General features: G+C 37.0%; 2 protein-coding genes across 3 annotated transcripts in view; one reads left to right on the top strand and one right to left on the bottom strand.

The window, feature by feature from the left end:
• Window positions 1-749: 749 nt before the first annotated feature.
• Window positions 750-8,817, bottom strand: rpl23a (ribosomal protein L23a). The gene is made up of 5 exons (XM_039757275.1): window positions 8,716-8,817; window positions 6,729-6,909; window positions 3,600-3,776; window positions 3,202-3,271; window positions 750-811 (listed from the first exon to the last, which is right to left on the bottom strand). The coding sequence occupies exons 1-5, from the start codon at window positions 8,738-8,740 to the stop codon at window positions 797-799; spliced, it is 468 nt and encodes a 155-aa protein (XP_039613209.1). The 5' UTR covers window positions 8,741-8,817; the 3' UTR covers window positions 750-796.
• A 305-nt stretch (window positions 8,818-9,122) lies between these two features.
• LOC120531662 (ras-related protein Rab-34-like) overlaps window positions 9,123-27,538 on the top strand; it is a 47,971-nt gene continuing 29,555 nt past the window's right edge. The window contains exons 1-2 of one of the 2 annotated variants that reach the window (XM_039757273.1): window positions 9,123-9,736; window positions 14,298-14,402. In XM_039757273.1, coding sequence (XP_039613207.1) covers window positions 14,349-14,402 — 54 coding nt within the window. In that variant the 5' untranslated portion in view covers window positions 9,123-9,736; window positions 14,298-14,348. The remainder of the gene's footprint in view (window positions 9,737-14,297; window positions 14,403-27,538) is intronic. The other variant, XM_039757274.1, reaches the window with a different exon arrangement.

The raw sequence follows: 27,538 nt of genomic DNA on the forward strand, positions 1-27,538 counted from the left end.
AAAGAACTGTCATCTCTGTCTTGTCATGGAGCACAGTTTAAACTTTTGTCTAAAGGGTGTTATTTCATGCCTAGAGGGCTCTAATGTTAACAGTGTGGGAGAGTTTATAAGGGCTTAAAATATATAAAAATAACCATACAAACATATGGTTTCTAGTTCTAGGACTTCATCTATTATGGGGGGTTCTGGAACGCAACCCCCGCAATCGAGGAGGGATTACTGTATACCTGAATGGTTAAACAATTTTTCCCCTCAACCAAAAATTAACATCACATCATAGCTGCACAAAAATATCCATGAAGCACAAAAGTAATAGTGCAGTATGGTTCAAGCACCAGTAAAATAAATGTAAAAACTTAATTCAGCCACAATTAAAACTGCTAAAATTTTGCTGCTGGAAAACACCAAACACATGTTAAAAACTAAGATATCTTGATACAAAGTGACACCAGCATGCAGGGAAAAGTAGTTTTTTTTTTTTTCTTGAATATAAAAAAAAAAACACACCACACACCCCTTAAGCTTTGTGTATAAAATGCTGTGATTAAAACAGACTCTCTCCATTTAATTTTGTGAAACATTACTAAAGTGAGCATAAAAAAAAAAAGGGTAGCCTATAATCAAAATAGTACAATAACCTTTTCTGTAACATGTCACAGAACAGTAAACAACAATATTTTAAATTTGTCCCTTTTGTGGTTGCAAAATCTAAGTGAAAACATTTTGAAATGAAAAGTAAGGACACAGTGTTAATTTTTACAAATTTTATTATCATCTGTACATTTCAAGAACAGGTTTAGATGATGCCAATCTGCAAAAGAGGAATAAAAAAACCCAGTAAATTAACAGGAAAAAAGACTTCACATTTTATTGCCAGAGGCACAGCTGCTGAAATTCAAAAATAAATTGCACATCTTAAAATGGCTAGTGACCATCATTAGCACGTCACAGAGTTTAGAACTTGAATTAAAATTATAGGTTAATCAACTAAGATGCAAGTCACTGGTCACTGTAGTGAAACCACACTGTACCAAAATTGCTCTCATTGATCAATAAAAAAGTCTTCTATCATATTTATTACTGCAAATTAGAAAATTCGGTCACAAAAGTCCTTAGCTGTGTGTTGCTGTATACTGCACCATTTTCTAAGAAAGCCCACCAGTTCTTTGTAAAATGGAAACAAGTTTACACTTGGTGCCACAAAATGCCCTGGAAATCAGGGCAGACGGTAATGAACTACTTTGGCTTGCAATTTATCATCTTGGTAAAACAGGAACATCATGATGGAAGTATTCACACTATAGGGTGCATCTGGAGCTGTAAAATAATTTCATCCACTCTGGCGATAGTAAGAGCATGTAGGGCAATCACTGGACCTAATGACTGCATTATGACGGCTAACCATATCATTAAGTACCACCCTATGCTTAACAGCCAGAAAAAAAAGACACGGTAGACTGAATAAACCTTTTTTTTGACAAAATTCAGCCAACATGTAGGAAACTAGGTGAAAAACTGATGACACCTCCCATCTGTTGTTCGGGGTGCATAGTCTGTGCTGTTTATACCAGGTTATTTGTGAGTCTTTCTACATTGGCCATGTATAGAAGCAATTTCAGAATGACCGCTCCAGAAAAATCCAGGTTTGAAACACCCAAAGTGTAGATTTTGCTCTACTGGGTCAGAGAGGGGCAAAAAGTCGACTTTGCCACAAGTCTGTACTTTGTAGCATTCAGAAGTTAGTCTGGGAAGTGTCTATATACTTCCATTAGCTGCCATTGAGATATCTTTGCAAGGCTATCATTTAGAGACTGTTCCACTTGACAATTACCTTTTCAGCTTTTGTGTGTTACAAATGTTTGCAATTTAAACATCCACCATTTGACCTTTCTGGAACTGTTAGGTGTCACATGTGCTGCCATACCTGTTTTATCAATGACAAATACTCGTAACTGGCAACTGACCGAATATCTACATACAGTGCAAACCAACAAAAAAAGTTATTTGTTGGCAGTATACCACCAAATAGGAAACGCTACTATTAAGGCTGACAATCTCAACTCCAACTTCAAAATTACTGACCATGAGCAACCCGTTTAACCCACCTGCTGCATCTGTAAAATGTGTAACTGTAAATCACTAACATATCCTGAACTACTTTAAGGTGCCCTGGTCTCAGCAATCATCAAATGTAAAAAATACTAAAAATGACAATATTTTGAAATTTCTAAACATCTGAGGTAGAACAGATCCCAAACACCTTGATATTAAATTCCTCTATTTCAACCAGCTTGTGTCATAAGCTCATAATCATGCAGGGAATATGCCAAAGCATGCAAAAATGTGAACTTGACAGCATTTATAACACACTGCTTTTTTCATAAAAACAAAGCCTATGTTTGTAAGGTACAAATAGTCTTTAGCACCACAGATGTAGATAGGCACACATTTTGTATAATCACAAAAAGAGTAAATGGTTACATTTTCCATATCTGTATCAACTGTGAGGTGTTGAGAAGGTGGAATGAAGTTTTAGAATTATGCTTTTAGCAGAAAACTTTTTTTTATGTAAATAGCACTGCATAACTGTAATAATCCCATGTGTAAGTTTGGGTTCACACCCTTAAAGATGTGCAGTCTTTGTAGTGAGTGGTTTCCTAACTTGTAATGCTGCTAAGATTTAGTACTGCTCAACCAGAACAATGAACAGGATTAAGCAGTTTTATTTTTTACTGAAATTATATAAATGCTATCCTATGCACCAATTATAGATATGCATATTTTGAGGGAAAAAAGTCATTGCCAAACTATATAAAACTTTCAATGACCTTTAACCAGAGGAATCTGAGAACAAGATATATCCATTCTTTTAATTAATTTAATTTTTAATAAATACATGGAAACCAATAAGTATCTTGTTGTGATTTGGCAGTGTTCTGGATTCATGTAAGGGGTGAATCAGCAAAAATTTTAACTTTTAATACTACTGAAACTAGTTCAACAATTAAATCTACCAAAGGGGAAAAAAAGATATGCATGCACACGAAATTAAGGAATCTTTTTCTGGAACTAAACAAAACAGCAATTAAGGAATCTTTTTCTGGAACTAAACAAAACAATCGCTATTACTTTATAAATGCATTTTTTATCTTAACAACATGAAAACAATCCTTCTCAATACTATAGCTGTACAACACTTACTTTGTTTGCAACATCCAGGGCATCATAATCTGGTGCAAGACGTACATATGCTTTTTTCTCACCATCAGGCCTATAAAGACAGTCAGCTTTAATGGACTTTGTAATGTTCCAAATCAAAATGAACATTTTCACAAGGTAAATGTGTTGATACTTTTCAAACATTCCCATCCCAATAAGGACAATTTAAAAAACAATCCACTTATTAGACTAAATTGAAAAAGCTTTGCAAACTGTACACAGAAAACAGTAAACATTTTCTACTGTTTATGCCATACATGACAGGAAAATATATGTACTGCCCTTCTACACAATAAAGAATGTTGAAATGGAATCAGGTGAAATGCATAATGCACAAAGAGCTAACTAGAAGATATCAGTAGCTTGACAGTCAATAGTACCTGATGAGAGTGTTGACCTTGGCCACATCAATGTCATATAATTTCTTGACGGCATGCTTGATCTGATGCTTGTTGGCCTTTACATCAACAATAAACACCAGGGTATTATTGTCCTCTATCTTCTTCATGGCAGATTCGGTTGTCAGAGGAAACTTGATAATTGCATAATGGTCCAGCCTAAAATGAAATTGAGCACAAACTGAGTGAAAAACCTAGTTTCAGGTATCAAAATATGATTTTTGAAGTTTAAGAGCATCAACTTCAGACAAGTAAATCATATCACTGTTCAGTCACATTTAGCTTTGATTTTTTTTTTAATGTCAGGTTTAAAATTCTATTAAAAAAAAAAAAAACTGTAGTCATAAAATGTTTCTGCCAAGCTTTGGTTGTCCCACTGCTCCATAAACACAAAAACACTGTTGCGAAGCATAGCTAAATGCATCAGTGACACAGGATTGGCGAAATATTACACTTTACGTGATACACTGTATTGAAGTGTATTTTCTGCAAAAGTCAGCTGAACAAGTACATTTTCCTGAACATGCTGCAGTGTAAATGCTCACCAACAGAGGCCTCTAAAGCCTTGACTCTCCTGCATCACTCCACGTGTCCTTAATTATTAAAATAATCAACAAAGCTTATTTTTCCACATACGGTGAAATCAGAGGAAACAAAGTTGACAGTAAATATATTCCCCACAAAAAAAAAATCACTTCTAAAAAAAAAAAAATCCACAAGTACACTTAGGGCCTGGATATGCTTAAGGCTATGTGTAAACTAGTAGACACTGCTGCTACGCCTGCATTGTACTGTACTTTATATAGAGTAAACCTGGAGGATTCCACCAGGTGGCAGTGCGAGACATCATCACAGTGAGAAAACATCTAATTTCACGGTGTTCAAATTTGAGGGAAGATACTGAATAAAAAAATTTTTGCATAATAAATGCTGTTGCAAAGGTTAAAAACAGAGACAAAGAAGATGGCAACACCTTTAAGTATTGTGTAATTACAACAGGGAATATGCAACGCTTGTACTGCCTTTGCGAGAAATGGATGAAAAAAAGCACCACAAAATACTTTCATATGTCAGCAGTTAAGTTTAATAATTTGCTTCACCACATCGAACCAAACATCGAAGCATACACATTGGTCCTGTTGGAGCTACAATGCAGATTGCTGTTACACTGCGTTACCTTGCAACAGCTGAAGCCCCACTTCTTTTCTTGGACATGTCCTGCTTTGCACGGGCATATCTGTCTCGATTTTTCTTCCATTTTATCCTACATCTTCCACATCCACTTTCAAAGGGCTTGCTATTTTATGCTAGCTGTTCTGACAGGCATGTCGGTCATTAAGAAAACTTCAGTAGTAAACAACATTGCCGATGTCACATACCAAAATTTGAATACACACACCACCCAGATTTCTGCTGGCAGCACAACTCGAGCATGCGCAGTGTTAACTTCTGACAACATGCTGTGAGGATATGTCAAGAGCACTTCTGCGACAATTTTGTGCTTGCTAAAAACTTACACAAAACTAGTTTTGTAAACTTACAGTTTCACTTTATTAAAGAAGTGAAAGTTAAGGTACACTGAATGGCTAGGGAAAAAAACTTTTTCAAAATACTGTGTGATGCATAATGCAATAAGAACAGAAACCTAAGATTTTTGTAATAACAAACAATATCAATTTCTGGTATGCACCACTTGCACTGAGGGATGCATTTTACACAACTGCAACTACCATTTCAGCAAAGCATATATATTAAAGTATTGCTCCTACTTAAACAGTAAATCATACTTTCAGATAAAAGTGGCTTGTATGAAATGTCTGTTACTGTGATTAGTCAAGTGAGCAGAAGTTGAACTAATCACCAAAAGGCATAAAGTTAAAGATGCACGTTTTTCAGCTTGTTATGCAAGAATAGTGCAGTCCGTTTTGTAAAATTGTACAGTGGTAAAAAGGAGCATTGTGCAGAAGTTTTGTCACCACAAGATACTTCAGGTCTCAGACCTTAATTAGCTCATTAGGGCTATCACCTATTCACAGTCATTAGGAAACCATGAGTGATGCAAATTGCAAAGCTGTATAAATTATGACTCTTCAAACCTTGCCCCAACAATCACTGGCAGCCATGGGCTCCTCTAAGTAGCTGATCAGCACTCTGAAATAAAAATAACTGATGTTCACAAACCAAGAGAAGGCTACCAGAAGGCAGCAAAGTGATTTCAAATAGCTGTTTCCTCAGTTCATAATACTGTCAAGAAATAGCTGTTAACAAGAATGGTGGAAGTCCAGCTGAGGTCTGGAAGACTAAGAAAACTTTCCAGAAGAACTGCAAGTTGGACTGCAAGTATGGCAAATAAAAACCCCTGTCGACTGCAAGAGATCTTCAGAAGGATTTATCAGACTCTGGGATGGTGGTGCACTGCTCTACTGTGCAGGGAAACCTGAACAAATGACTTTCCTGGTAGAGTCAGCAGAGGAAACCCCTTCTTGCGCCCTTGCCACAAAATTCAGTGCCTAAAGCTTGCAAATGAACATCTAAACAAACCTCATGCAATTTGTAAACAGGACCTGTGGACTGATTAAGTCAAAATAGAACTTTTTGGCCACAAAGGTATGTTTGGACAAAGAAAAAAAAAAAGTGAATTCTTCCAGGAAAAGAACATCTCTCCAACTATTAAGCATGGGGAAGAATTGCCCATGCTTTGAGCTTGTGTTGCAGACAGGGGCAAAGGGAACATGCCATTGGTAGAGGGAAGAATGGATTCAAATAAATAACAGCAAATTCTGGAAGCAAACATCACACCATCTGTAAACAAAAGTTGGAAGTTTAAGGAGGATGGGTCCTACAACAAGATAATGATCCAAAACACACCAATTTTTTTGGAATTTTGTACCAGTGAATGATGGAAATAAAAATAATCTTGTTTAAAATAGTAAAGAAATGTGTTGCTTTATAACTTTGCCTTTTGTTGATCCGTTCATCTTCTGCTGACTTAATTATTTAGAGTAACAGACATTTTAAGCATGGGTGCCCCTTTTAAAAAATACAAGAAAGCCTGAGCTAAGAAAGCTAGTCGAGAAACATTTGGACACAGGTTTGTGTGAATTAACATACTTGTTCCGTCTAGGCGCACTCTTCCTTGGGTACTTGGGATGCCTCTTGAGCTTGAGGGTCTTAGGCCTCCGGAAGGTAGGAGAGGTCCTGATCTTCTTTTGCCGGTGGCTGTGCACTCCTTTTAATACAGCCTTCTTTGCTTTCAAAGCCTTTGACTTGGCTTCAGTTTTGACCGAGACAGCTGTAAAGGTGAAAAATGGAAAAACCAAAGCAAATAAGGATAAAGTTTAAACTTAATTAAATTTTGTAAAACTTTTTGGTACTGGTGTATTAAATGGACAATTAGTACCCTATTCTATTATCGTGATGCAATTTGGATTTTCATTTTTTACATTAGGCACCCAATGGAGACATTAACATTAGAGACCTATAGACAACTATGCTCCACCCTGACTAACTTTAAGGTTAGTATCTGTGGTTGAGGTAGGTCAGTCTAATAATTTAAACTCCAAAAATTAAGCAACTGGGGCACTTCCCCCATGGAGCCCAACGCTAGAATGGGTAGAAGCTGCCGTCCATTTAGTACACAAATTTTTTTTTTTTTAATTACTGACTGCCTTTTGAAAAAGAAAAAAAAAAACCCTGACAAAATCACAAATATCACACACAAAGCAGGATTGTACACAGTAAGCATCAAATTATTCACAAATCTAAATCCCAAAAAGTCACATGCAACACTGAAAACACAAACCCACCCTAGTTAAATAATAAACAGTCCTGTTTAGAAGTAAACCAAGGAACCTCCCATGTGCATTATTATTCTAAAATGTCTCAAGTTAACGTCCGAATGGTGGAATCTGTAGAATGTGTTTTAGGTACAAACATTCAGGCCTTTGCTCTCTTTTCTTTAGGGGTATCGGATTCAATTTAGTTAAAAAAAAAAAAAAGTAAATTCCTTCAGCTAGAGTATTCTTCACACGTTACTGCTTCATACTTCCACGATTAAACTGTAATGGCAATTTATAAAATGGTCTAAAAGATAAATAAAAAGGATTTTCATGAGCGTTAGTCACCCGTTATTCCCCATATGGTATTATTCTGGCATCATCATGTTGAATATTTAAATCGAAAAAAGTACTTTCACTTAAATCAACAATATACAATTTGATGCTTTTGAAATCTACCACATAATTTAATGTTCAAAAAAACTGCGTATGAGCGTAAACCAGGTTAGCGGCACTAAATCTAAAAAGTAGTATTTGAAAGAACAGAAAAGTCAGCATTACAAATGCTTGTATTTTAAGAAATTACAAGGTGAGAGATACACATCCGGATTTCTAATGAAACCGTTCTCTTATGAAACATCAGTGGAATCAGACATCTATACCATAAAATGAAGATATGGTCCGATTTTCTACAAAGCATGTTACAAAACGAAAGCAGTACACATACTTGCGACAAAACAGATTTCCTACCAACACAACGAATTTCCAGCTTTGGATAAACACAGAGCCGGCAAGAGTGGAATAAATTACACTATGCCATACACCAACGTTCTGTCATTGGATAAATTAACGCTAGGTCCATTTCACATTAATTGATCTAAACCTTCTTGTAAAAAGTAAAAAAAAAAAGTTACAAATAGCCTCAATTTGGATACGGGCTACATATTATTGTGACTGTGGCACTGATCAAAATGTAATCTAGAATATCTTCTTCTCTGTATAGATTTAACTTCACGAATTTATGACACGACTACATAACCACATATGCCACCAATTAAATACGAAACAAATGCGGAAAAAAATACACGTTTATATGGAACTCTTCTCCGCGTGCCAGGCCGCAACAGCGATACGACTACACGTTGTATACTGGTTGCATGTGGGGAAATAGCCCTTATATACGTTCAGTTTCGCTCAAATTTATAGCAAGACTTCACCGGCACCATGTAAAGTCTAGAGAATCTCTTTATTATGTTATAAACAAAAACGCAGTCTACATATTTACAAAATATAATGAAAATATCGCCGCTACAATTACAAACCTTCCTTCTTCACCTTCGGAGCCATCTTGGAAAAGGAAGAGCACACGGGGTAACACAGGCTATAACGAAGGGACTATCTACCTAACATCGCGAGAATTGTGACAGCGGATGTCTGAAGTGATTCTGGTTGTTGTAGTTTGCGTTTTAAGTAAAACAGCAAAATATGAGATTGTACGGCAATAGCTAACTAAACTATCAAATTGCCATTTTTTAAAAATCCCAACAGTTAAGTGATACTCCTTATAAATACAATCTAACTAGCCCATAAAAGAGCATCACAGTCTCAACATCATAAATAAAATGCGAATTCAATAACTAAGGGAAGCTTATACGTAAATCAGTTACTTTATCAAATTTAAATCAGTAACTCATCACCTGTAAAGGTGTGATAAAATTAAATTAAACGATATTCGGTTATTACTGTAAAATGCATTGGTGAACAAGCCATTGTAACCAATAACCATTAAGTGAAATCGCTGAAATCACAGCTATTCATTTATTTGCGACTTTCACCAGATAAGGAGGAAAATAAATGCGGATCGCATTAATTTACATGTAGAGACGTCACGTGTTTTTCTTACGCGACAACTATCCGACAAATGCGTGAATAACGACATATATTCGTATGGTAGTTATATGATTTTAAGTGACAGTAACGGATTTTCCATAGTCGCCAAACCGACGACAACACGAAATTTCATTGCTGGAACTCGCCCATGCTAAGGCCAGGCCAGCAGAGGGAGTCTCGCCCACTTTCACGTGGCTTCTTGTCTCGCCGTGGTTAATAGATTCCAGCTGGTTTTGCAGTCACAGACCCACCTTTCCGAGATCGCGTTGGTTGTGGGTTCAAAGAAACACACATGCTGGTGTAATTTACTTGTATTTCGGACATTAGCTTTCTTTTAAAAATATATTACTAAAAAAGGAGGCACTTGTCAAGTGAAGCGAATCAAACGGATTCATCCGAACCAGCAGCGGGACTTGTGGGTGCAGACGGACTTCTGATCACTGGTTTGAGGAGGTGAGGATTGGAGGAGTGGTGGTGGAGGTTTAAAATCATTATGGTGTTCACTCTTTCTAACTCAGGATATATGACTGCCAAATGTTGGCCAGTTTGTTTGCGTTACAGTTGCCAGGAAAACTTCTCTCGGGCTTTAGAACTGTTCTACCATTCCGTCTCCTCGTAAACGGAATGGGAGATTTGGAGAGAGTTAGTTTGCAGCCGAATTTCTTGCTCCGCCAGTTATAACAGCAAGCCGATCACATTCGGAAAAATGTATCGAAACCCTTTGAATCAATCAGGAATTACGTCGCGATAGGAAAGCCGTCTTTGATACCTCATCACATCACATCACATTTGCAACGCTGCTTTTGTCGTTTCACTAGACATTCCGTTGATTTGCCCCAGGCCTTTTAATTAAGCGGGTTGTTTTATTAAACATTTAAGAGAACTATGCATTTTATGACTGATTTGCGTAGAATTTGATGAGTGTAGATTTCATTTTTGTTTTATTGTCTCAAACATGAAACAACTGGATTCTCTCTAGGCGTGTTTAATTACGTTTAAGCCTAAAACGAAGTTCCAGTTTTTAGGACATATATACGGGGTCGGGGTCGTACTTTGGCCTTTGTTTCTCCTTTATCTTCGTCTCCACAAATAAACTTGCTGGTACATCCAGCTGAAATTCGCATACAATAAAGCACACTGTGATTTGTTCGATCTGTTCTATGAGAAAAGTATGTGTTTTGATGAACAGATTTTTGGAACTTCTGTAACTGTTTTGAATTTCTGGAATCCATTGATCAGAATGTATGCATGAAGCTTTAAATGCTTTGCTTTAATTGTTGACTTGCATTAAATACATATAAGCATGGGCATCATAGTTGGATAAAGACTACCAAGGGCCCAGGGGGGGTACCTTGAAGCCTCGAATGAAAAATTTGTTTTCGAGAGGAAGGGGCCCACAGAGACTGCTTATGTTTAGAGGCCAGGGTTCTGTGGTACACTTTTGCATATAAGTAGAACTTGCATACCCACACATATACATTTCTTTTTCTTGGTTGTACAACACTTTTAATTAATCGTAAATTGGATTTTCCATTATATTTTGTTTGATTTAAGAGCTTTTGCAGAACGCCAAAAGTGGTAACCAATGGTTACTATTTTACTTGGCTTATTTATCCTTCTATGTATTTTAACAACCAACTTTTCTGTATTGGTAGCTCCAGCCTATCTCAGCAAGAACCAATTCTGAACTGAAAGGCAGTTCATCACAGAGGATGCACATAGTCATAGTAGGCTAATTAATAGTAATCTAAAAATTTAATGTGCATGATATGGTGGTATGGTATGAATCCTTAGTAATTTAAGAAAACTCATAAGGGTGTGAGGAGAATATTTAAATGGAACACAGATTGTAAGAGAACCAGATGTGGAACACCACTTACTAGAGCTGGGAGTCTACAACACTAACTACTGTGCCACCATTACAGATAAAGTATTTATTGGTCTCAATGATTGTAAGGCAATGAGTCTGCCCACAGTTTCTGCATAATATCTTTCACTGCCCCAGGGATGGCATTGTCCAATGTTACTGTCAGTTACCTTAGATAGGGAAGTATGGATGGCTGGCAATGTGTGTAGAATGAACCTCTGAATTTAGCTACATTATGTTTTGACTTGTCTAAATTTCCTGCTTCTCAGTATCAGACATCTGTTCTTTTCATACAGTCTTTCTGACATGATTTTCAAGTTGAGTCGAAGTATACTGTTACCATTCTTAAACTCAGGGTTGTGGAAGTTGCAAGATTTTATTATTATTTTTTTTAATACTTTGCTTTAAGTGTTGTTTTAGTAAGTTACTGGGGTGATTATCCATGTACATCTGGTGGCTTATCTGGTTTGAATAAACAGATGGCCACTCACCCCCCACTTTTGTACAAGACACCCTGATCTGGTTGGAGACAGTGCATGTCTGGTACTTATAAGGATCATCCCACGTCATTCTGTGTTGTTGGATCTTTTTTTGATACCATTCTGTAAGCACAGTGCAGCAATATGCCATTTCTGAGCTCCTTGGTTTAAACCATTCCAGGAGCATGTGGTATAGATCTGTTCTGTTTATGGGGACATCTGATTGTATTTTTGTTTATAGCCCCTTTTATTATCCTATATAAAATTTACCTTAAACTTGTGACATACTGCATATGGTCAGGAGTTTCCATTTGACTTACTGTCCACAAAGTGAAACTGCATCTGTCATAATGCTTACCAAAGGGTTATCGAAACAGATAACAGTTTATCTGCTTTACAAACATTACTTTGTAGTGCTTGTTAGTGGTGCACACCATCTTATGATTAATACCACATAGAATAACAGGTACATCTTTTTACATCAGATTTTACAGTTGCAGTCCTATATGAATAAAAGACTTGTTTAGGGTCTCGCAGTGAGCCAGAGGTGTGAATTAAGCTGGCAGTCTTGTGGTTTACAGCCCAGTGGTTTTACCATTGGGCAACACTGTTAGCATTAATTCACTATCTCCCATTTTTGTAATTTGCCCAAAACATGCATCAAGTGCTTGAATTTTGTGATGGAACAGCATCTCCGTTTTGTTGACTGGCTTTGACATAGCAAAGAGCTTGCTTGACTTTAGAATGTGTAATATTTAAGAGGAAAGGTTGAATATTATATGTAAGGTATCCTGTAGATTGAATACATTTGATAAACGTATGTTTTTGGGCTTGTTGGAATATCTATATCTATATATAATTATTGGAGGGGGGTTGCCTGTTACACAGGTAATATTAATTTATGTTAAAACATTTTTAAGAAGAAGCATGTTTTATCCATGACCCACTTAAAAACTGCATGTTTTTTGCTTTTTTCTCCTTAAATTAGAAACTATTCATCTGAACTAATCTATTCCCCCGAAGAAGGGCGTGTGAGTCTTTGGACTTTGGACAGAGTCCCTAAACGTGTTGGCTAATTGATAGTAACAGAATTGGACCTCTGAATGGGACAATTGAAATCCAGTTGATGATTGAGTGCTTTTTATGTATTGTTAAAAAGTTGAATTAATTGAGTATTATGTCATTAGACACCAGGAAGGGTCAATCAGATCCATTGGATTTTGCATTTGAATTTTCATCTTTATTATAAAAAGGTTTATGATTTTTCTGTTGTTTTTTTTTCTCTCCAATCTGTAATGTACATCATATGTTACAAAAAGGGTTTTTTAACTTTGTAGCTTATTGTCATAAAAATCCTTTATTAATGTAATTGTGTTTTGTGAATGATCTTTTTGAGAAAACCTGTTCTTTTGTGTATTATTAATTGTACAAGTTTTCTGGTATGATATTAGATGTTTAGTATTCTATATACAATACATTGGTATCCTTTATCTGACTTGCTAAATCAAAACCAGTGTCTCAGGGTGCTAGAGTCTACTTTAACCACATTGGTTGCAAAGCAAGAAGAAATCCTGGATGGAATGCCAGTCAATTGAAGGACACATTCATAGATTCTTGGGGTGAATTTAGAGGCAACAATTGATCTAAATATTTGTATCTTCGCTGTATGGAATATAGGAGCAATATTGGAGTACCAGTTTGAACATGGGATGGAATACAGAGCTTCACTTGGGTATTTACCAGGTTATGGTTCAGTCCCAGAACTCTGAAGCTGTAAGGGCATATCAGTAACCAGTGTGCCAAGTTATTCAATTATACTGGTTATTTCTAAGGCTGTAGTTGCTTTATAAGGATAATGCACTTTAACTTGAAATGTCTGCCAGTGTGCTTATGTTTGGCTGTTGACTATAGAGTGAGTCAGTGTTAAATTTGTTCACATTGCTAAATGCCCATGAGTCACGTAGTATCTTATAGAAGTAATGCATGCATGTTGTATCACTTATCCAGCAGGGAAATGGAATTTTACATGGTATCTGGAGTGTTACTATTTGCATTTTGCCAGTATCACCTCAAGCTTTGCTCCTTGAGATAACTACCTTAAACAGTATTTATTAAAGTTCTTACTTTAAAAGGTGCTATATACAGTAAAATATGATAGAACATTTTTACAGAAAATAATTAATTGCTGTGCACCTCAAGGATATGTATAGAATCCTTTACTTAAAGAAATGTCACCAAACACTGTATACTTAAGAAGTTTTGGGTAGTTTGCCAATAGGTCATTATAGTGCTTGTTGCTAAGGCCTCATTATAATTAGTGCCCTGGAATGAGGATATTCTTCTTCACTGAAGGATAACAACTTTGTATCAGCATTTTTTTTCTTCTTACAAGCACTGTTGACTCTGGCTTACGTTCAGCATAGTTTGAAATGGGATGAGTCACTAATAAACCCAGGAAGTGGCATACACAAGGAGGGTAGAACACGTGTACTCACCCTGCCTTTTGAAGTGCATTCCTCTGTCTCTGTGGGACAGAGGGATGTAACTAAACAGTATGACACAGAGAAATAAAACATGTGTTCCTCCTAAGCTGCTTCTTCCTTTTAAAGAGTTAATGCTTTACCTTATATATAGTAGATTTTTACATTTTGTGTTTTTTGTTCCCTAGGCTTTCCACTTTTGATAAACTTGACCACCACTACCTCCTATCCAGAACAAGATGAGTTTCTTGCCCCCAGTACGAAGAGACCGTATCATTCCTAATCTGCCTCAGGTACAGTCTGATGCCTTTTTTTCTCTCTAGCCAAGTATGCAATGATGAGGGCGTAGGTGAGGATCAAAGATTATGAAGTTAGGACATTCGTGTGGTAGCATTCATTAATTTTTTCCAAACTCTCCACTTAACTTGCTGTCCTCTTTCCCTGTTTAGGGTCATGTTGGTAACATTCTTAGCTAGGCTTATCAGGCCTGCTTTGGCAACCTTTTTTCTTTTTTCTTTCTCTCCTCATGAAGAATTCTCAGGTACTTCCAGGTCAGTTGAGAGATATTTTATTTCCTGATTGAACTGGGTCCGTCCCAGGTTCTTTTCCCAGTGGGCCTTGCTTGGTGTGCTGACTGTTTTAGCAAACTAACTTCGTATCCAAACCAGTTGAATGGGTTCTTATTCATATGAAGACACATAGATTCTGCTGTAAAGCCCTCAACTATTCATGATCTCTGTACCTTATCATAGATAGCAAACCCTGCTAGATGGTGTGGGGACCTCATTTTGGCTGATTGTGCTCACAACCTCATATTTTCAGACACTATCCAGGACTTGTGACCATAGGTGAAGTAGACTAACTGGACTAAAGCTTTGTATAAGAACGTGGTTTTCACTTTACTATTGTGGTCTGGCACAACATCTTTTTCAAAAATATTGTACAGATTTATTAATCAATATTATGAACACCCGATCCCTATTCGTGGGCCAGGCTATGAGGTACTTGAATCATTCAGCTTGGTGTAGATTCCAACCACTTACCTAAAGAAAACAACCCACTCTTTTTCAGCAAAGGACCCATACCAGTTTTTTCGCCAATACCACATTTTATTCCAAACTCATTTATTCATATTTGGATCTGAGCCTACTGTATCATGGGGGCTTTGGGTCAATGCATTCACTTACACATATCCTTACTTACTTTTACCAGTCCAGTGTTGATTTGCAAATTAGATAAATATGCATGTCTTTGTGATTTGATTGAAAAATACACTTGGACAATTCTCAGCCTGGGATTCAATCATAAACCCCTAGATCTATGAACTAGAAACACTAATGCCTGTACAATTGTGTTGCCCATTGTGTTGCCCTATGTTGTATTACACCAGAAGCAAAGGTTAGTTGGATTTTATTTAGCTAATGCTCTTTTCCAAAGTGGCTTCCAAGTGTATAGATACCTGGCAGCTATATGACCATTTGCTGAATCCACGTTTTCAATATTATGCAGAACCAAAGCCTACCTTGAAGGTGTTGTGAGGAAAGCAGAAGCAAACCATGGAACAATTGTTGAAGAGCAAATTATCATGTTCTGTAGCTGACATGACCCCATTTGCAATTTCACTTATAATAACCTCGCCTGACAATTTTTTTTTCTTTTCTTTATCTGTGATATTTACAGGTATATGTGGTACGACCTTCGTTTTGTTTTATGTCCTGCTTTGGATGACACTTATTAAATGCTAGACATCTTTTCTTAGTGTTTCTGTTTTGTGCACAAACCAGTGTAAAAGATGCATGGTGGAACATCAAGTGTAGATTCTCGATGATGGCACAGTATGGATGTGTATGCATGTGAGTGTGTCCCATGGTAGATTAGCATCCTATCTATTGTTGGTTTCTGCTTTGAGACAATTTCTTTTTGTTTTAACCTTGCATTAGAAGAAAAAAATGAATGGGTGGATACTGTTGGCTGTTGGCTACTAATTACTTTTACATATTTTAATATTTGTTTTCATAAAACCTGTTTTTTGTAAGCATTTTGTGATTTCTTGCTCGATTTGGAAAATGAACATCATTATGATGTTTCATTGTTATGTAAAAAAAGTTACCTTTTTAAACACCTATGGAAAATGGCAGATAAGAAAAGACTTTTGAAATCTGTTGATTCTTTTTTTCATCCCATTTATTCCATTAATTTAAGATGTTTTCCGACCATAAAAACTTTTTTCGGTACCAGCTACTTTTCAGAAATTCTGCATCTTTTAGCGCATTCCCACCAAAGGAACACAGGCCATTTGTTGTTCCTGATTGGTAGTTCCTTGTACTTTTTTTTTTTTTTTAAGCTCCTTCTCCAGGGTATCTACTCTTCATTCAACTGGGAACCATTGTAGGTGGGTCTCGGGCATGGAACTGTGCTGATTAGTTGATCTCCAGCACTGGAGCCATCTTAAATCTGTTAGTAGTTTGAACTTTGGAGAGTTATTGATGAAGATGGAATGGTGTGCAGCTCCATGGACTGCATTGAAGCAATGATCTCCCCAGTAAAATCACAATTGCTTTGTAGCAAGCTCCTGATCATGCCTCACTTTGAACCACATCATTATTCATAGCTGCCTTCCTGATGCATTGTAGCAGTAAATGAGAGGGTATTTCCCAGGAACTCCCAAACACACCTTCCTTTGCACCACATCACTCTTCTTTCCACATCACATATTTGGGGACACAACACTTGAAAGTGTCCCAGGGCCTACATCGTAGAGGAAACCCTTGGTTCCTGAAAACAATCTTTTTACAGTGGGGAAAATGCCATTAGCTGTGAGGATTTGGATGCCATATTCGCAGCATGAAATGTGCAATGAAGCCAACCCAGGATGGGATATCAATATTCAGAACACTATTACACTCACTAACTCAATCCAGGCAAATATAGATGTCTTTGATATGGAGAAAGCCAGAATGTCAGGATGAAAACCCATCCAGACACAGTGAAAATGTGCAGACTCCTCACATATGGTGAGCAGAATTATGCAGCTATAAGGCAATAGTGCCCACATCTTGTTTTTAATGCACTTTGTGGTGATTCAGAGAATTCCTACAGAGAATGTACAGTAGGAACACCTACAGTGGTGTGAAAAACTATTTGCCCCCTTCCTGATTTCTTATTCTTTTGCATGTTTGTCACACAAAATGTTTCTGATCATCAAACACATTTAACCATTAGTCAAATATAACACAAGTAAACACAAAATGCAGTTTTTAAATGATGGATTTTATTATTTAGGGAGAAAAAAAATCCAAACCTACGTGGCCCTGTGTGAAAAAGTAATTGCCCCCTTGTTAAAAAATAACCTAACTGTGGTGTATCACACCTGAGTTCAATTTCCGTAGCCACCCCCCAGGCCTGATTACTGCCACACCTGTTTCAATCAAGAAATCACTTAAATAGGAGCTGCCTGACACAGAGAAGTAGACCAAAAGCACCTCAAAAGCTAGACATCATGCCAAGATCCTTCCAATATGACTCGGAGTCCTGTCATGTGCAAAGGTTCGCTGATGACACTGCTATTGTGGGATGCATCAGGAGTGGGCAGGAGGAGGAGTACAGAAAGTTAATCAAAGACTTTGTTAAATGGTGCGACTCAAACCACTTACACCTTAACACCAGCAAGACCAAGGAGCTGGTGGTGGATTTTAGGAGGCCCAGGCCCCTCATGGACCCTGTGATCATCAGAGGTGACTGTGTGCAGAGGGTACAGACCTATAAATATCTGGGAGTGCAGCTGGATGACAAATTGGATTGGACTGCCAATACTGATGCTCTATGTAAGAAAGGTCAGAGCAGACTATACTTTCTGAGAAGGTTGGCATCTTTCAACATCTGCAGTAATATGCTGCAGATGTTCTACCAGACGGTTGTGGCGAGTGCCCTCTTCTACGCGGTGGTGTGCTGGGGTGGCAGCATAAAGATGAAAGACGCCTCACGCCTGGACAAACTTGTTAAGAAGGCAGGTTCCATTGTAGGATTAAAGTTGGACAGTTTAACATCTGTGGCAGAGCGACGGGCACTAAGCAAACTCCTGTCAATCATGAATAATCCACTGCATCCACTTAACGGTGTCATCTCCAGGCAGAGGAGTAGCTTCAGTGACAGACTGAGGAGATCGTTCCTCCCCCCACACTATGCGACTCTTCAATTCCACCCGGGGGAGTAAATGCGAACATTAATTTTATTTTAATTTTTTTTCATTTTTATTACTATTTAATTTAATATTGTTTCTTTGTATCCGTATACTGCTGCTGGATTATGTGAATTTCCCCTTGGGATTAATAAAGTATCTATCTATCTATCTATCTATCTATCTATCTATCTATCTATCTATCTATCTATCTATCTATCTATGATCCAAAGAAATTCAGGAACAAATGAGAACAGAAATAATTGAGATCTATCAGTCTGGTAAAGGTTATAAAGCCATTTCTAAAGCTTTGGGACTCCAGCGAACCACAGTGAGAGCCATTATCCACAAATGGCAAAAACATGGAACAGTGGTGAACCTTCCCAGGAGTGGCCCAACCAAAATTACCCCAAGAGCGCAGAGACGACTCATCCGAGAGGTCACAAAAGACCCCAGGAGAACGTCTAAAGAACTGCAGGCCTCACTTGCCTCAATTAAGGTCAGTGTTCACGACTCCACCATAAGAAAGAGACTGGGCAAAAATGGCCTGCATGGCAGATTTCCAAGACTCAAACCACTGTTAAGCAAAAAGAACATTAGGGCTTGTCTCAATTTTGCTAAGAAACATCTCAATGATTGCCAAGACTTTTGAGAAAATACCTTGTGGACTGATGAGACAAGAGTTGAACTTTTTGGAAGGCAAATGTCCCATTACATCTGGCGTAAAAGGAACACAGCATTTCAGAAAAAGAACATCATACCAACAGTAAAATATGGTGGTGGTAGTGTGATGGTCTGGGGTTGTTTTGCTGCTTCAGGACCTGGAAGGCTTGCTGTGATAGATGGAACCATGAATTCTACTGTCTACCAAAAATCCTGAAGGAAAATGTCGGCCATCTGTTCGTCAACTGAAGCTGACGCGATCTTGGGTGCTGCAACAGGACAATGACCCAAAACACACCAGCAAATCCACCTCTGAATGGCTGAAGAAAAACAAAATGAAGACTTTGGAGTGGCCTAGTCAAAGTCCTGACCTGAATCCAACTGAGATGCTATGGCATGACCTTAAAAAGGCGGTTCATGCTAGAAAACCAATAGAAAAACAATTCTGCAAAGATGAGTGGGCCAAAATTCCTCCAGAGCGCTGTAAAAGACTCATTGCAAGTTATCACAAACGCTTGATTGCAGTTATTGCTTCTAAGGGTGGCCCAACCAGTTATTAGGTTCAGGGGGCAATTACTTTTTCACACAGGGCCTAGGTTTGGATTTTTTTTCTCCCTAAATAATAAAAACCATCATTTAAAAACTGTATTTTGTGTTTACTTGTGTTTATATTTGACTAATGGTTAAATGTGTTTAATGATCAGAAACATTTTGTGTGACAAACATGCAAAAGAATAAGAAATCAGGAAGGGGGCAAATAGTTTTTCACACCACTGTACTTTATTATCTCATGCTTTATTAAACATTTCACCAAATTTTTTAACCGAAAGCCCTACAATGGTATGCAAAAGTGTTCAGTCCTCTTGAAAGTCATCATAATTTTCTGCATGACAAACGATTTGTACACACTGTGACAAAAAGGTGCTGTATGGGCACAGAACCGACACATACAGACATGGGAGGCACACTTATAAAAGAAATATACTATTATTTTCTTCGTCTGTGGGTTATGTCTTCCCTGTACCCACCGACACAACACAGTCCCACACTAAGCACAAGAACGAACTCAAATAAACCCAAATCAAATCTCTCTTTTTTATCCTCCACTCCTCTCCAGCAAGTTTAGTCCCTCTCCTCCCGACTCTGGCTCCCGGAGTAGTGGCTGCTGGCTCCTTTTATAATGAACCCGGAAGTGCTCTTCCAGGTGTGGTGGAAGGACTGTCCATAAGGGCTCAGGAACTCCAGCTGCAGCACTCCCTGGCGGCGCCTGCTGATCCCCTTTGCTCCCCTGGTCCTCCCAGCGTGGAGGCGTCCCGGCCAGGGCCCTTGCATGCTACAACACATTTACCCATTCAGTATTTTTTAATGTGAGCACTTATGTTGAACAATATATTTCCAAAGTTTTCCGCTTTAGGGACTTAGTAAACTGATTTGAAAGCTGGTGCATTTTACATTTTTTAGTTATTTAATCAAAGTGTCAGTTATCACATTTTCTTTTATTAAATATTTTTATAGCAATTCATATTTATATATTTACAATTACATGAATTAGTAGACTACATTAAATATGTGCTTTTGAACAGAATTTTATAATATTGTGTAGCTAAAAATAGGTTTGTGGTGGCTCAATAGCTTTCATGGCCAGCAGAGTCCAAATCAAGTGATGCAAAAATGACATTGATTGATTTACTATCGTTAGTTGTTGAGGGCCTGTAACTAACTGTTGTTCAAATATTTTAAATATAACATTTTTAAAAGAAGTATCTGAAGTGTCAAGGTAAAATTGTCCGCTACTGGTGTGCAGCACAGGAGCTTTGTTAATAATTTGTAATGACAGAGAAATATTGAATTTTTACATAATTAAGGTTTTTTATTTAAAAATATGAAGGTTTTTTAATTACAAACAGGATCCCAAAAAAAATAAATAAATCCACTTTCACAGGGCCATTTTGAAACACGGTATGTGCTACACTGCGAATAAAGGCAGTGCAGGCAAAGACTGTCTGAGATGATGCGGCTGACAGGGAGAAGGCTTTTAATGAGGCATGTGCAATTGAATGATCAGCATAGCCACTCCTCATTAGTTGCACCGGTGTTAATCGAGTCAGTATCTTCATTGGATAAATGGAGTGGGTAGACAAAAGAAGGGAAATCACATCTGGAGATGTTTGTGGCGGATGCAACAAAGTCTGTTCCAGAGGCAGTAGGAAGTTTCCTTGGGCATGATGAAGCATCAAAAGTGACTTTTGTGGATTGTGGAGGCAGGGTAGACGCTAGAACCAGTTTGTGCTCATTGGGTACTGATTGTAGGTGGCATGGGCATTATAGGTGTGCTACCTATGGAAGGTCACAGTGAAGTAGAATGTAGATGCTGATGAGTTTGGAGTGAAGGATGTCAGGGCTATTGACGCAGAGAGGCGGAGATGGGTGTATTTGTCAGGTGAGGACTGCATATGGTGTGGCCATAGAAGGCACAGCACAAGGATGAAGTAAGCATGGAGAGCAAGCATCATTTGAAAGTTTATCGGGAAGGTGGCGAATTAAATTATGTTTTCACTGTTAATGGATCTTGTGCTTGTGTGTGCTTTTTTGGAGGCTAGAGTCAAAGGGGACATTTTTAGATGGAACTGAGCAGATTTTAACTATTGATGATATTTACTTTCCCTTTTCCTAACATTTTATGTGTTTTTTTTTTTTTTTTTGTTTTTTTAATGAACATCTATTTATTACCTGCACATTGGACACTGTTTCACCTTAATGAAGGATGAGTTGCTTTGTCTCTGTCATTCCAAAGGATGGTGCATCAAACCAATAAATACAAAATGACCAATACTAGTATGAAATCACAATTGTGGAAGGAGTAAAGCATTTGCTTTAAGTCCTCTGTCTAGCTGTTAATATTAGTTAAAACTTAATAATTCATTAAAGTTATCTTAATAACTAAGATCTTGGAAAGGAACTGATTTGTTGCATAATGGCAATACCAAAGGTGACACAAATCTTAAAGATTCAATTTTAGTCTCAAGATATAGAAAGGAAAAAGCGGTTCTTCAGGAAGTGATAAACTGTAGCCCCCCAACTCAGTCTTTCAACATTGTGCAAACTGTAGTTTTGCTCTGTCCTTGCTATTTTGTGGCATAAGCAACCTGTTCCTGTACTATAGGAGCTCTACACCACAGCACAGTCCTTGTTTGACACTTGTGCACTTTCCATCTTCTGTCAACATAACAACTGCAGGTCTCTTTCTATACCCTCCCTATGTTCATAATAATTAGTGGAGCTGCACCTTTTCCTATATAAATAATTACTTCAAACACTGTTGAGCTGTAGGTTGATAATGTCCGTTCTTAATTACAATGTTCAGATAATGCAGCCCTGAGATTTTTTTTCTTTAGTGTAATGTCAATACTGTGTCCATATTTTTACTCTATGCTTAAAGAGTGATGCTTACATAATTCCTTACCTCTTCCATTCACTTCCTAGTAAGAGACTTTTTTATTTAAAGTTTAACATTTAAGTCAAGCATAGGGCTGCCAACTCTGTTTCTCTGGAAATGATGACATTTGGGTCGACACCTTTCCCTATGATGCCATAATGCACCTTTTATAAAGTTTTATTGTTTTTTAAAATGATATAAACCTTTAGTAACAGTTTATCACTATAGTTATGATATTATGGCCACAATCAATGGCAAACTAATAACCCATTAAATATTTTGAATATGTCAAGCCTCTTAAATTAACAGACTTTATTCCTTCCATTCTTATTTGGATAGCTTAACTGTCATGAACCTATAAAAATTATACAAATGGTAAATTCACTTCTAGTAAAACAAAAATAATGTTACTCTTTAAATTTAGTGTATTTGCATTTATCTACATTCTTTTATATTTTTCTGCAGAAGCTTTTTTTTTCTTCAGTAAATCTGATATAATCTGATAAAACAAGGGTATTTGTTGTTCAAGTAGTCTGTGAACATACACTTTCTTTTCAGCATACTGGGTATTCCTGAATTTATGTAAATGAAAGAATTATGAAAATATTATTAAATTATTTGAAGAAGTGACTTATTACTTGATCAACTGATAACTAAAAAAGTATTGCATTTATATGACAGGATAAATGTGTGTTTTTTTTTTTAGTTTTTTTTTTAATTAACTGAAACTTTAATAGTTGACTCATTCATTTACAATTAAATCCATTTTGGAACAATGGGTGGTAATAATATTTTCGATTCTAATATTACAAAACAGTACTTACTTGCACTTAAATATGACAGACTGTACCTGGATGTGTGAAATTTCTTGTTTAACCAAGCTGCTGAAAGAAGAATGGAAAATAAAATCTCACATACAAAACGTGAAATTGTTAATTTCGATTGTGACTAAATTCACTTAGTTACGACAAATTAGGATTACAAATAATTGAGGAAAGGAACAAAATTTATAATGAACTGTCTACTCGCCAAGAAGATAAAGCTGAATTCAAAGGATGTAGTGAAAAAGCCCAGTTGGACAGACAAAAACCAAGAACTTTTTTTCTATTTTTGTCAATATCTGCATTGTTTACTACCAGAACGGAAGTGAGGATTCTGGGAGAAGAGTGTGTGCACTTCTGCAAGTGCTGATTGATATTCAGCTTTCAAATTTTACCAAGGATAAGGAGGTTTTCAAATTTTAGGAGCCAAAATTCTTGACATTTTCAAAATGTTATAAATTCCTCCTGGACACTCCATGGAGTGTAAAAAATGAGGACATCTCCAGGAAAATGAGAACGATTGGCAGTTCTAGTCAAGCAGTAAGAGACTCGAGCTGGTGTATGAGTGGCTTGCATATGCACCAGTTCCTCAGAGTTTTAACTAACTTGGTCCGGGGAATCTGAGTTGTTGCCAGAAAAGTAAAACAAGAAAATATACAACTTGAAGTAACCTCCCTGAAGGTCTGTTTGAAACAGTAAGCTATTCCATGTTGAAGTTGCACTGAATGTTTCTATTTTAAGATGGACAATTTTGCAAATTCACCAGTGCTTTTCAATGGGAGATTTTAAAAAATATACAGAGCGATCTATTCAGGATATCTCAATGCAAATTGTCCCAACAAAATTCTTTGAAGAATAAGTGTTCTAGATTTTAACAAAATGGGTCCACTGAGAGACGAGTTGTTTCATGTAGACAGACAGACGTGACTATCTCAGTAGGTGCTTTTTGCCTTATAAAACAGTGTACCACTATCTGTTGAGAATTGCTGTTAATTCATGCAGCTCTATGTCTCACATAAACAACTCTTTTAATGAAATTTCTAGCTATGACTTATGTGACACCTTTATTATGTATCTATGTAATGATGGAACAAATGTCCTCATGTACAAATGAAAAGATTTACTTAATGTTGTCACAAATTTGCATTTGCATTGGCCACAGGTTGGGTTCTGCACCTCTTGTAACTCATTCTGTATGTAGTGTAATTAATGATGGTCAATGGACTGCACATTACTGTGAGTGCCCTTGAACTGAAGACAGCAAATTCTGCATCATGTTATTGTATGTGCATCTCATTTACCTGAATGTTGTTATTATATTGTCCCATCCATTGTAATTTACTGCGATGGTGGTGTGGGCTATTAGAATCTCTGAAATAAGCTATCCATCTCAATGGTGAGCAACCTATTTTACAGAGGCTGTTTACTACAATAATATGCTAGTTGGGTTAGTAAATTTCTGTATTCATTTACTCATTAATTTCACATGACATAGACTTAAAAGATTTTTCATACTTTAAAGAAATAAAAGTGTTCTACAATGGCTCAGGAATGACTTAACAGAGTCAGTTTACTATGCATCCAGTGTGACTCGCATAATTTTTCTTCGTTAACAGAATCAGTTGCAGCATAAAGGCTAGTCCAAACATCCAAACAAGTATGTTTACTCTCTAAATGTGTATGTTTTTCTTCTGCACCCATGGAGATGTATTTTAGGTTAAATCATAACTCTGAATTGGCCTTGGTCTGAGTTGCTGTGGGTGTGAGTGTGTGTTTGTTTGCAATGGGATTATGCCTGATGGGAAGGGGTGTGGGGAAGGTAAGAGTCCCCATGTCCATGATTCCTAGGAGCCCAAACAGATCAATATATTGTTTTTTATTTTAAGAAAATGTTATATACTTTTTTAAAGAATGCGCCATGCAGTCACGTTTCAATTCTAAGCAAACTCAAAGAGCTGTTCAGTGCATGTTTGCATCCCTTCTCTTGAGTATGCATAGGGGAAAAATATGTCAAATGCAACAGAGACAAAATGCATTCTCCTGCAGTATGAGCACTCTGCCTGTATATCATGAGCTGCTCACAGTAATTGTATGTTGTTTCGGTCACAATCAGTTTTAATGATGTGCAGTACATTACACAGTATTAAAGTATTAATTGTGTACATATTATTTAAACAACAACACACAATACAATAAAAAAGCAAATGCAGTAACATATTCCAATGACAATCCATGACACTTTGCATTCAACCCTCACCCAACTCTAAAGTGGTTCTTCAATTGGAATGAACACCAAATAAAATTAAGGGATTCAGCATGGGTCCAGCATTCATACTTTACAATCACATTAATGAATTCTTGCCAAATATATTTCTAAATTGATCCTTGTAAACAGAGTTTGATTTATCCAATTTGAGAACACCACTTTCCCACTGAGTTGCAGAAGGTGGAAGGTGGATTAGGATTCTTCCGGTTGAGTAGATTCAGTCTACATGCTAGTATCAGAAACGATATTACAGCAGATTTTTCATAGCACAATATTATCCTGTCTGGTATTACTACAGATATTGTTGTTAAAGTATTGGGAGTGATTTTTGATTCAACAGTTTTCAAACGATGTACAAAAATACTTGCCCAAAGTACTTTGAGTGTAGGACATTGTGCGCTAGTGATGCAGTTTCTTGATGGCATCATTGACAAGCCTGCTCTTGCCCTGGGTACATTTAGGGTAATTTTAGATGAGAGATACATTTAAGTGAATGATGAACAATTTTAAAGTGTGGTATGCTTGGCCCATATTGAATCATATGACTGGCTGTATGCCATTCTTTTTCAGTAATTTGAATTGTTCCCTTTTCCATCATTCCCTAAAAACAACATAGTGAAATTCTTTGAAATTTATTGTTGTTTACTTCTTCATCCAGGCTAGCTAGTGTTGCCTCAGAAGAAGATATTGGCCAAAGATTGGTAGGTTGCTTTTGATAAGTTTCTAATTCCTAGATAGGGAAAAAAGTGTGTCCCTGGAAGGTCTCTAAATGTTATAATACCTAGTGTCTTCCATAGAATAATGAAGGCTGAAATAAGTGATTATTATTTGTAGTGACAGCAGGTCAGATCTTAAGTTTGTCCTATACTTATTTCATATCTTTAGCAAATGGTGAAACACTGTGTTGTTGGTAAACGGACAGTAATCGGAATTGTCCATAAGTATAAAGCAAAGCATACAGAGAGGATTTTAAACAAGATTTCTTTACCATGAGTGATTTAGTGAACTACTGCCGCTTTCTAGTTTTTTTAATGTACTAGGGGGCTTTGCCCCCTACTCGGTTTGCTCACCAACCCCCCGGCCTGCGTTACGCACCAGAAACTTTGTGTCTCTGCTGCACACGTATGTTGATTTCATTTTCATCAAACAACAAAACTTTTAATTCTCGCGGGTACGCCTCTTCATTGGGAAGAAACACTACTTTTCCCTGATGGCAACATGAATTAGATGATCTACAAGTCTCCGACTTAGTTTAAATCTGAACAATATATTTGATCTCTTTTCACTGTTCTATTATTTCACCGAGTAATAATTTCCATTTGTTTGCACTGATTCGATCTTTACTATAATTTTTTTTGAGACTTTCAAATTTTAGTACTTCCATTATCTCTAACCTGCTCTGCATGTGTAGCGCGCCAACGTTTTTGAATTCTTTAAGACGTTCTACTTCATTATCTACTCTTTGTCTTTTATTTCCGGCCCTGGGTGTGGTTAAATCTCTTGGCACAAGTCTCGTCTCGCGGGACGTGAAAGTGTCTGTCTGAGAAAATCACGTCTCATCTCTCTATTCTCCTTCCAAAATTTTTTTTATAATAGATGAATATTTGCATCACAATAACAGAACTGAAAGCTACACTATGCCATGCCACCTACAGGTTTAGATTTTTTATGGTCAACTTTTATTTCTAGCATATCCTTCTAGCACCCCTTGACAGGTATAACTTTAATTAAGTTTTTCACTTCACCCGTCAGGGGTTTTAATGTTGTGGCTGATCAATGTGTGCATGTGTTTATACTGTATGTATATGTGTGTGCAAATATAAAATATATGGGAATATTATGGGCAGGTTTTGTGGTTGAGGATGCATTTTGGTGTTCTAGCATGTTATTTTTAAGACTTAACCATATATATATATATTGTGACGGGGGCGCTATCGCTCCCTTGCACCTCTGTTCAAGACTCCAGACACCAGATAAAAGTCCACAAGTTGACTTTACTTATCTTCCACAGTGCACAAAGCACCCTCTCCTCCACAATACTCATTAACCAAACAATAATCACTACA

The sequence above is a fragment of the Polypterus senegalus genome, chromosome 6 (genome assembly GCF_016835505.1).
Source record: "Polypterus senegalus isolate Bchr_013 chromosome 6, ASM1683550v1, whole genome shotgun sequence".
Lineage (NCBI taxonomy): Eukaryota > Metazoa > Chordata > Cladistia > Polypteriformes > Polypteridae > Polypterus > Polypterus senegalus.